Source organism: Scyliorhinus canicula, unplaced genomic scaffold (genome assembly GCF_902713615.1).
Source record: "Scyliorhinus canicula unplaced genomic scaffold, sScyCan1.1, whole genome shotgun sequence".
Taxonomy (NCBI): Eukaryota; Metazoa; Chordata; class Chondrichthyes; order Carcharhiniformes; family Scyliorhinidae; genus Scyliorhinus; species Scyliorhinus canicula.
The window spans coordinates 999,223-1,011,409 of record NW_024055461.1 but is presented as its reverse complement, the minus strand read 5'-3'; the positions used below and the strand labels follow the sequence as shown (position 1 = coordinate 1,011,409).

The 12,187-nt window shown below is 43.9% G+C and overlaps 2 gene segments (V, D, J or C); both read right to left on the bottom strand.

The window, feature by feature from the left end:
• Positions 1–3,674: 3,674 nt before the first annotated feature.
• On the bottom strand, positions 3,675–4,248 carry LOC119959641. The segment is given in 2 exon segments: positions 3,675–4,054; positions 4,140–4,248. Coding segments are annotated over 2 exon segments (426 nt in total).
• A 771-nt stretch (positions 4,249–5,019) lies between these two features.
• Positions 5,020–5,427, bottom strand: LOC119959640. The segment is given in 1 exon segment: positions 5,020–5,427. A coding segment is annotated over 1 exon segment (408 nt).
• Positions 5,428–12,187: the final 6,760 nt, after the last annotated feature.

Here is a 12,187-nt window from a genome sequence, read left to right as displayed (position 1 = left end):
GTTCTTCTCGATGTTTGTCTGGCTCTTTCAATCGTTAAGTATGTCTGTGTGCCAATCTCTTTCCTCTGTATCTCGGAACCTCTCTCTCCTTCTACCCTGTGTCAGGAAAGCGCAGAATGGGGGCGACACGGTGGCGCAGTGGTTAGCACTGCTACCTCATGGTGCTGGGGAGCCGGGTTTGATCCTCGGTCTCGGGTCACTGTGGAGTTTGAGCGTTCTCCCCGTGTCTGTGTGGATCTCACCCCCACGAACACAGATGTGCAGGGTAGGTGGATTGGCCACGCTAAACTACCCCTGGATTGAAATCAAAATGAATTGTATACTTTAAATTTATTAAAACAAAGGGAAGTGCAGAGTGTGGACCATTCATTTTCTCCCAGTCTGCCATGTCAACAACTTCACCAAACCACGTGTTCCAGGAAGGAGGGAGCAGAAGCATCAGACAAAATATACTCACCGGAACTCTGAGACACTCAATTAGAAATCAAACTGCCTCTCGGATGAATTGCAGATCCGGAAATTCCCGAGAAATGTCTTCACCTAGTAGAGGTTAGAATATGGAAATGTCCATTACAGGTAGTGACAGAGGCGAATTGATGCATTTAAGGGGCCAAGGAGGCAGGAGGGTTTGGAAGGCTATCTTCGAGTTGGATGAAGCTGGTTAGAGGATATTGGTAGAAAGTGTGAGCATCTCGGTACTGAGTCAGATGTTCTTTTCAGGAGTATAAATTCCATTTCATTTTATAGAACAGTCTGCGAGTTTTTACTGTCAGTTCAGTTGAATTTTTAAGCAATGATTTCCGCTTTCTATAACCGTGTGCTCCAGCTCTTAGCAATGGAGATTCTGTGACTCAGCGGGAATCCTAACTCGCACAGACACAGGGGAAGATGTCACTTTAACCTGCACTTATACCGACGATGCATTTTACTTATTCCGTCACCGTCAGTTCCCTGACAGACAGCCTGGGGTTGCTGCCAGGAGGCACGAGAACGGCAGGGATTCACTTAAGGCGGATTTCGCGCCGAAATTATTTTTCGATTTAGTGCAACAGTCGGACAAGTTATACCCATTGCCCATCTCGGAGCTGCGGCTGTCTGACTCCGCGGTCTGTTACTGTGCACAGAGTGTCGCAGTGATGGGAGCGAGTGAAAGTCTCGAGCAAAAACTGCCGCAAGTTTCTGGGTCACAGCTGCTGTCTGTTGAAGAGTTTTTAAACAGCAGATCGGCTACTGACAAGTTAATAGATTCTCGTGCACATAAACTACAGCACAATCCATAGCAACACCGCCTAAAATGGTTCGCATTGAATACTGATTCAGTCTGATTGTTGCATTAACTGTGAGAAGAAGGAACTTGCTGCAGTTCATTTCGAGTCTCGGAGAACTCGCCACTACCATTGCGAGTACTGCCACCCGTGGGTCTGGAACTATTTACATCCGTGCACCTCTGATGAGGAAAAAAAGCTCCGAGTGAGAGCAAAGACCTTTCTGTTTGTGACATCAGGCTGTAATGTAAACCGAATCCAGCATGGTGAGGAGACTACTAATCAATAGAATAGGCCGATAAAATTCCTCTCAATGTTAAATACACTAACGAATATTAAAACTAAGAATGAACAGTCACATGAACAGTTATAAATGGATATTTTCAGGACATGATTAGAAGCCAATGAAAATAATATAGTAAACTGTGAGGTCAGGCGTTGTGCGTTTTCGGTAGCGGAATGGTCACCGAATGGTCGGAAAAACGAGCTAATGGAAGAATAACCAGCACATTTTCTTCACTGCATGTTCTGCAGCTTTGGATTTGGATTTTAGTGTCACAAGTGCCGAGGTAGAATGAAAAATATTGTTTTGCGTACAGTCCAGTCAGATCGTTGCATTAATGAAAAACAGGATATACGATAGATACACAATATAAATCTATAGGCACAGACATCGGGTGAGCATACGCAGTGTAGTATAATAATAATATTAATAATCTTTATTAGTGTCACAAGTAGGCTTACATTAACAATGCAATGGAGTTACTGTGAAAATCCCCATGTCGCCACACAAGCACAGTTCAGTTCATAAGAGGGTCATTCAGAAGTCTGGTAATAGCGGGGAAGAAGCTATTTTGAATCCAGCTTGTATGCCTGCTATTGCGGCTGCATTTACTTGTTGTGTTACTTCCTGTAACCGCTACATCACATCGTTAAGTATTGTTTTCAACACTTCTTTCGCGACATTGTTCAATTACAAAATGATACAAATGCTCCAAACATTTCTTTTCATTCTGTCTAGAATGTATTTAATGTGAATGGAATGGAACAGAACTTTCCCAATGCAGCACTATTACTTTCGGCGTCATACTTATTTCAATATTTTCAAATTACACCAATCTGCAGGTTTATCTCCCAATCTGTACCCAGTTCCATTCACAGTGTCACACTGCGACAGTGATTTTGTACCAGACTCCCTCTGGTTGCGGTCACTGTCTCTCAGTCCGCAGTACTACACCGCGCTGTCAGACAGCAACAGTTCCCGGATGTTGAAATTACCCTCACTCCTCGAACTGTCCAAAGATGCAGAAAATCGACTCCCCACGCCCACTGCTCTGGAAACATCTCCGTAATTAGGAATGTACATCAAGAATATGGGGGCTTCGTCCCGGTCCTGACGGTACAATTGCAAATAATATGTACCAGCTGTGGTCGAATAGCTGAAATCAATAGTAATCAATTCTCCTTCAAACTTTGTCGCTGTAACAGGTTCCTGTGAAACCATATCTGCACCGATAATACCTGCAAAAAATAGAAATCCGAGCTTAAACTTTGTATTACTTTGTTAGAAATCATGCAATCATGGAATTGTATATATTACAGTTAAGGGTGGATCACAATGTAAGTACCGCGAGCTGTCTGGAAATTGTGCCCCTTGGGAACTTACCAGTTAAGTGAGTTGCAGCTCTGATGAAAATGTAACAGGCATCTCAACATGTTCAGAGATGGTAGTGGATTTGAACTGTGAGTTGCAGCTGAATTGTTGCAGTCCAGAGTTCAGAAGATGTGATATCCGGCCTCACTACCGATTGGTTCATTCTCGACAGAGTCAGCAGGAGACACCCAATCAGCTCAAAGCTCCTGTGTCCTACATTTCATCCAATTAGATCCGTTTCTTTGTTACGTCAGAGCGAGGAGCCCGGAACCACTTGCACCCGTTTTCAGAACAATGAACTGAACACAAGAACATCAGATGATGAGGAGCAGGGTCTGCAGTGGACGATTTGCCCCTTCACATGGGGGTGCTCTGCAATTGTACAGATCATAGTTGTTCGACCTGGAATCTAATTTCCTGCACCACCTTCATGTCCCTTATTTCCCCGCATATCCCCAAATCCAACATATGTCTCGAAACAACTAAACGACGAACAACCGTCGCTCTCTGTGACACAGAAAGGGCGTTGGTCCTGTTACTGAAGTATCTTTGAGACAGGGCACAGATGGATCCTATTTAGTGTTGCCATGACGATGGCATTTGGAAAGCTGCTCGCAAAACACAGAAACTACTATAAAAAGGGATTTAACAGACAATGATACACGTTCAGCACTACAGAAAGAAATAATTAGGGCTAGCTGCTCTTTATAATATTGCTTTGTTTACATAAATAGTTCACAATCCAGGTGAAAGATCTAATTCAGTGAATCGAGGTGCGAGTGCTTTGCCGGTTTTTGTACGGGTTGAGAGTCCATCTGTAACAGTGTGGGGCTCAGAGCACAGAGATACACGGCAGAGTCAGAGACACGAACCCCGGTGATATTTAAAGGAATCGTTTTCTTATCCTTGTCTAAATCAGCAGAAAACCGGTCAGGGAAATCTGAAGACCTTTCTCCCTTCCCCGCGCTATATTTCTTCAGTAGATATCTCGGAGCTTCCCCTGGATACTGGATGTACCAGAAGAGAGTCTCGCCAGTATATTTTGCTTTGTAACTGCAGTTCAATATTGCTGTCTGTCCTTCCTGAACCGTTAATTCAGGCGGATCCTGGGAAACCGAATCTTGGCCACTGGTTCCTGCAACAACATATAGAATGTGTCAGAAATCTGTGAGTAAATATAACCCATGAAACACAGACTGAGGATTTGAGTTCAGACTCACCGGGCAGCAAGACCATTATTATCAGTAAAGCACACAGGGAGCACATGGTTCCTGATTGGACAGTAAACAGCGACACTGTTTCAAATATGTTGTTGCTTCTAGTCTCATATCAAAGTGCAAACCCAGATCAGTGGCAAAGAGTAAACGCAGATCAATTCTTGGGAAACTGAGGGGCGTTTGTCAGTACTACGATTGGCTGGTCTCTCAGCTCTGACGTCAGCTGAGGGCCAATCACTGTCAGGTGAGCGTTTATTAATGCGGGTTCTCTCCAATCACATTCCATATCTGGCTGTGTGTTTGTCTTTCTCGCTCCCTTCCTCACATTGCCGTCATTCTGTCACTTTCTTGGTTGAAATCGTTTTCCTTCGACCTCAACTTTCACATCTTTCCTGAGGTAGATATTTCTCCCCAAAAATGTGAAAGATAAAATAAATATTTTAAAATCAGCCTTACACACAGATGTTAACGAGGCCATTCAGTGCACGAACATAATTAATAATTACTGTTTTAAAGGTACCCGGGATAAATAGTCATCCAACTCTACACCAAGATGCGCTTCAACTGGGGTCTCTTGTACCGGTAAAGTACTGATTTCAGTCAGTCATCACTTGTACCCCAGGAAATTTAAACAGTGACAACTCTGAATTTGATCACTTTTAAAAAGTGCTGCATGGTAGATTACCACCTGATCAAGAAGTTTCACAAATACAGATTGATGAAATGATTCTCCGGGATCGACAGGTTTATGTAAATGAGATCGGGAAATGATGGAATTTGATTCTGGGGTATAATGACCGTCAAATGTCAAATGGCCCAACAGTGAGAACCATTGACCTCATTGAGGGAAAACCATTCAGATGGAGCTGGATTGTCCCGTTTATTATCTGTACGTTTGCTGTGCAACGCAACTCCTTGTGCTTTCTTGATACGGACATTGAGCCAGTTTGTGTATGAGCCCCGCCGGGCCCTCATTCACTGTGGGTCTCAGCGCGCAATAATACACGGCGCTGTCTGTCATCTTCAAGTCTTTCATGGACAAGTGAAAAGTGCTTTGTGTCGGATTCAGTTTCCCGCTGAAGTGTTCAAAGCCACGAGCCGTCTCGTTATACCCATAACTATCGGCTCTGAGAAGATACTGCGGAGCTCGGTGTCGATACTGGCGGTACCAAAACAGATAATATAATGTAGCTGAACTCGATACCGAGTAACTGCAGGGTATGGCTGAATCTTCATCCTCTTCTGCATCGATTCGTTGTTCTTCCTGAGACACTGAGTCTCCCTTACTCATCCCTGAAAATAAAAAAGCTGGTTAGAAGGAGAAACGTGAGGAGGATGAGAACCCGAAGATGGAAATAAGAACACATTTGGGAATTGGAGGATTCAGTACAGAGGTTCAATTTAACCAACCTGTCATCAGGACAATAACCAGAGACAGGCAGAGTATCAGCCCCATGGTTCGAATCTGAACTCCAGATACAGAGACAGGTATCACTGACTGGACCAGCCCTGTAATTGGCGGAGATGAAACAATTAGCGAGATGTTATGAGTTCGAATCCGATTTCTTCGCTCCGCCCACCTTCACGTCTTAAAGCAGTCGCTCTCTCTGGAACGGGTCGGTGATGTTTGATACGTGATCAGAGAGCGCCCTCCTGTGGACAGCGCAACCGCCTATTGGAAACACACACGGCCACGTGCAACAACATGTACGTAAATATCCATCCAGACATGCACAGACACTGCAATAAAGTCCAACATTCGTTGACATGATTTTGAGTGCACATTAGTCTGAGTTGCTAATGATGAAAGTAAGTGAATATGTCCATCTCCCAGCAGCCTCGTTTGCAGCACAGAATCAGCACAAACATGGACACGGAGACAGGTAAACACAGTGATCGACCCACAAATTGATCTCTCAAACAGACACACAGACAACCATTAAAGTAAATAAGCAGCCAGATTAACACAGCCATAGAAACACAAAAGAGAAATTCCGTCAGAGACACTTTCAAAAACCTTGGACTTGTCCGAGCGAGCTTTCTGGGATTGAAATCCCTGAGTTTGTGTCAGTGCGGTAATATCATTTTGGATATTCATAGCGATCAAAGTGCACATGTTAGCAGTATGAACAACCCGGAACTTGTTTCCCATTAACCGTGAGGATCGATTTATAAAAGCGACTATCCTTTGTATTACGTTATAAGTTGTATTAAGTTGGTTCACCCTGTCTCTCCATTAGTCCACCCGTCCGATGGGTTCTTGAAAATGATAAAATGCTATCAGCTTTAATATTCATTCCATCTGTCTGCCTATCTATGTATCTATCTATCGAGCAATCGATTGATATATCAATCTAATATATCGACGCAACCATCAACTTTCTATTAATTCTTCATTCTGCTGCGTGGGTTAACCACAAATAGGAGTGGTTCCTGGAGATCGGGCAGTGAGTAACAGAAGCTCAATCCGCTGAGTTTATATTGTATCTGTTCAACCTCCAAATGTGAACTTTTCTGTTCTACTTTTATTGTCAGACCCAGAACAATGCTTCCACGTTCGTACTTCATATACATTTCTATGGAACGAAAGAGGTTAACATTCATAGATAGAACAGTACAGCACAGAACAGGCCCTTCGGCCCTCGATGTTGTGCCGAGCAATGATCACCCTACTCAAACCCACATATCCACCCTATACCCGTAACCTAACAACCCCCCCCCCCCCCTTAACCTTACTATTAGGACACTACGGGCAATTTAGCATGGCCAATCCACCTAACCCGCACATCTTTGGACTGTGGGAGGAAACCGGAGCACCCGGAGGAAACCCACGCAGACACGGGGAGAACGTGTAGACTCCACACAGACAGTGACCCAGCCGGGAATCGGACCTGGGACCCTGGAGCTGTGAAGCATTTATGCTAACCACCATGCTACCGTGCTGGGACCATCACCCTGTCTGTGACGTAATTTGAAGAGAGATTCGTTCAAACCTACCACCAGGTGGCGCATCCCACCGCCTGTCACGTTGCAGGAACCAATACTGACTGACGCGTTCTCAAAGTAACAACTGGTACAATTCAGACGTAACAATGAACGTCGTCTCACAGCTTCTTCGTTCAGAAACTTAGCTCACTGTTATGAGCAATTCTGCAAACAAAAGTTGCAGAATGTTTTAAATTAACTTGATCTTTGGCGGAATCTATCACTGAAAACAATAATGCAGGTGCTTCAAACAGTTTGGCGGGCAAGTGGTATGTTGCCCTTAATTGCAAGAGGACCTGCGAACAGGGGCGAGGCTGTCTTACAGCAGATATGTAGGGTATTGGTGGGCGTCACCTGGAATATAGGGAGCAGATTTCGACTCCTTACCTCAGAACGGAAATGCTTTCCATGGAGGCAGTGCAGCGACTGTTCATCAGGATAATGCCTGGAATGGCACCATTATCGTGTGAGGACAGATTGGATGAACCAGGCCTGATTTCCCTGGAGTTTAGAAGAATGAGAGGCGATCTCGTTGAAGTATAACATTTTGACAGGGTTGTACAGACCGGATGCAGGGAAGACGTTTCCTCTGGGAGTGGCCAACAAGAGGTCACGGTCTCAGGGTGAGCCATTTAGGACAGAGATGAGGAGAAAGGTTTCACTCAAAGGTTTTGAACATGCAGAATTACCTACGACAGGTGGCTGCAGAGGGCAAATTACCGAATATATTTCTGAAGGAAATGAATGAAGTTCTCGTCTCTAAAGCCGACAAGGGGTATGGGACAGAGCTGGAGTCTGGTATCGAGATAGAGAATCACCCGATACACTATTCAATGGCGAAGCAGGCTCGAAGGACCGAATATCCGATTCCTGCTCATACTTTATATATTTCTAAGATTCTGGTTTTCTTATATTACGCAGGAACACCACACGTTTTATTTTATGTTCAGCAACTTCTCTATTATTCCTGCACCAGATGTCACCCAGGGATCTTTTTTACTGCTCCATCAGAGGGTTGGTGATGATTCGATGGACTGAATGGCCTTCTGCGTTATAAAGATGCTATGATTCTATGAGGCTGGATGGCGTTGGGACGAAATGAAGCTAAAGCGTTAAGATTGGATATTGTGGATCGGAAATGAATGTGAAACACGTTGCAGAGCAGTAAATGTTTGTTTCCTTTTCAGCAAGCGGAATAATTAATCAGCATTGTAAGTTTGATTAATCTCACGTCAGGTTTAGATTGTTAGGTCCACTCACTTGCACAAATCATCACATTGCAACGTGTGGTTCCCATGGCATCACATTCCTCCTTTCAAATAAGATAATCAAAAAAATAAATTAACAGCAATTGAGGCACTTTGCAATTTCGCTGACCTTAACTCATATTAATCTACAATTTAAATTTTGGGACCACCAGCGAAGGCTATGAGCTGGTACATCAGGGCTTTGTTAATAAATTAAGCCGTGCGAGGATTTATTAAGGGAAAATCATGTTTAATTAAGTTGCTTGAATTTTCTGCTGAATAGCAAAGATGGTTGATCTGAGTATTGCTGTTGATGAACTTCCAAATGCCATTTGATAACGTGCTGCAGCGCCACCTTGTGAGCAATCAAGGAGCTCCTGAGGTAAAATGGACAGCAGCAAGGTGGACACGAAATTTCCAGGAAACAACTAGCTGTAGGGATCAGCTGTTTCTCGGAGTGAAGGGACGTTGTGATGAAGTTTCCAGGGATCTATATTGCGGCCTTATATATGACACATTAATGACCTGGACCTTGTTTGATGGGGAGAGTTTTAACATCTGCTAATGATACACAATATGACGATGTTTCGAACAATCGGTAGGATAATGTACAACTTCAAAACAACAAACACAGGTTGGTGGAATGGGTGGGAAATTGGCAGATTAAAGTTAGTGCAGTAAAGGTTGAAATAATTCATATGTCTTGCAGACCGCAAAAAGACAAAAGTAAATAAAGGGAATAATTCAAAAGGCAATGTAGGATCAGAGGGAGCTTTTACAAAGGGTCATCTGGACTCAAAACGTTCAGCTATTTTCTCTCCTTACAGATGCTGCCAGACCTGCTGATATTTTCCAGCATTTTCTCTTTTGGTTTCAGATTCCAGCATTCGCAGTAATTTGCTTTTACCCGAGGGGCCTGTTTATAGAACATAAACAGCACAGAACAGGCCCTTCGGCCCTCAATGTTGTGCCGAGCCATGATCACCCTACTCAAACCCACGTATCCACCCTATACCCAACAACCCCCCCCCCCCCCCCCTGTTGATGGCAGTAACAGCGTGATTGCTGACATTACATGAAGCACAGATTGTCTCCATTGTTACTGCCAAGGACCCTCTCCCTATTCATATCGAACCAGACACCGTCTGATTCTATTACGTTAGGTCAGCTTTCTGATTTTATGACAGCAGGTCTCAGTTGTTACTGTACTCGACTCAATCCCAGCTGTTAGTATGCTGAACCAAGGGCCACTTTATATTGCACTAAATACTTAGGAAGTTAGTATAGCATGATCTTAATTATTGTTAAAATTATAATCATTATTGTCATAAGTAGGCTTACATTAACACTACAATTAAGTTACTGTGAAAAGCCCCTAGTCGCAACACTCTGGCAGCTGTTCGAGTGCACACAGAGAGAATTCAGAATGCCCAATTCATGTCACAGCACGTCTTTCAGGACCTGTGCGAGGAAACCGGAGCACCCGGAGGAAACCCACGCAGATATGGGGAGAACACGCAGACTCCAGGCAGTCATTGACCCCAGCCAGGAATCGAACATGGGGCCCTGACGCTGTGAAGGAATAGTGCTAACCAGTGTCATAGTCTATGTCTCAATTGTTACTTCACTAGATTCAATCTCCACGGATACTAAACCAGAACATGTTTCTCTTTGTATTACCTGAGGCATTGGTTCAGTTATTGCTTTACCGGAAGCTGCCACGTTCCTCAGGGTAGTGGTCTGGCCCCAACCATATCCAGCTGCTTCATGAATGGCCTATCGTCCATCACAAGGACAAAAGTGAGCGTGTTTCCAGATGACTGCACAATGTTCAACACCTTTTGCGATTCATTAGATGCAATCCATGTCAGAATGCAACACGGTCTGGACTATATTCAGGCTTGGCAAGTGGCAAGTGCGGCAATGTCCCGCTCTAACACGAGAAGATCTAACCATCTCCCCTTGACCTTCAATGGCATTACCATCACAGAATCCCCATTATCAGCCTCCAGGGGGCTGCTGTTGCCTGGAAACTGAACTGGACTCGCCATATAAATACTGTTGCCATCTGAACAGGTTAGAGGCGAGGAATCCTGCCGCGAGTAACTCACTTCCTGTCCCCAAAGCCTGTCCAACATCATCAGGGCGCAAGTCAGGAGTGTAATGGAATACCTCCACTTGTCTGGATGAGTGCAGCTCCAAAAACATTCGAGAAGCAAGACACCATCCGGGAGGAAATAGCCCGCTTGATTGTTACCCTTCCAAAAACGTTATATCCCTCCAACCGACGAATAATGGCAGCTTTCTGTCCCACCTAAAATATGCACTAGAGCAACTCAACAAGGTTCCTTCGGCAGCACCTTCCAAACCCATGACCACTACCACCTGGAAGGACAAAGGCAGCAGATACCTGGGATCACCTTCAAGCCACTCACCATCCTGACTTGGAAATATACCGCCGTTACGTCACTTTCGCTGGGTCAATAGGCTGGAATTCCCTCCCTAACAGTTCTGTGGCTGTACCTATACGTTAGGAACTGCAGCGATGATTTAAGAGGCTACTCACCACCACCTTCTGAATGGCAACTAGAGATCGAAAAGCAATGATGACCTAACCAGCTACGCTCCCATCAATGAATTAAACAATAGAGTGCAGATACAGGATCTGGTCCACTATAGGCAGATATATATGCTAAAGTAGTGATCACATGAACTTGTCGTGAGAGTAATAAACATTATTGATATACGGATTAGGTAGGTATAAGAAAGATGGCACCTGATCTAGCATTGGAATAAGCGTGTATTTGTGTGGCCATAATCGTAAAAATACTTTGTACAATAATAATTGGAATAGGTCAAAATAGTAATACAGGAAACAGCCTCTTAGAACCGACAGGGACAGAGATCACAGAAATGATAATAAGAATAATAATACCCTGTATTATTGTCAAAGGCAGGCTTAAATTAACAATGCAGTTAAGTTACTGTGAAAATCCCCTAGTCGCAACACAATGGCGCCTGTTCGGGCACACTGAGAGAGAATTCAGAATGTCCAATTCACCTAACAAACACGTCTTCGGGGACGTTAATAATAATGGGACTAATGATAGAGAATCAAAGCATTAAAACCTGAATGGCAGATAGGCTATTAGTTTAACCATCACATAGATAGTGTATTTGTGTCCACCCTTATTGCATACTTGCTTTAAATGCAAACAATACAGAGATTGATGCAATTTTAAAATTTGCAACCTGCAGTGCATTATTGAATACATCACTGGCCCCGGTCTGATGGTGAAGTACAGCCAATCAAAGTTAGGTATAAAATAACCATGTGTATGTGTGAGAGAGAGACAGACAGCGCCCATTGCATTGTCGCCAATGTTTCAGCGCCTATTGATATATCAGATTTTTCCCCAAATGCTTAATTACAGAATCAAGCACCATTTCAATATGGACTGGATGAAGTTAGTGTAATGGTAAAAAAAACACCTGGAATTGCTGGAATTTCTCTGCATGTCAGGCGGAATCTGAGGAGAGAAACAGAGTTCATGTTCCATGTCACTGACAGAATATCAGCACCAGGTTCATCCACCTGAAACTCACTGTATTTCTCTCCGAAAATACGACCCGCCAGCGTAGCACATTTGGTCGAACTTCTGTTTCTGAGCTGTTTGACGTGGGTTCAAATTCCTCTCCAGTGTTTGGTGACCATGGAAGGAGTGTTCGTGCAACTGAAACGGGTTATTAATCAGCCTCCAAAATCCTTCACCCTCTCTACACCTTATTGTGAGAGCGGAAATAATATGAATGTATGAA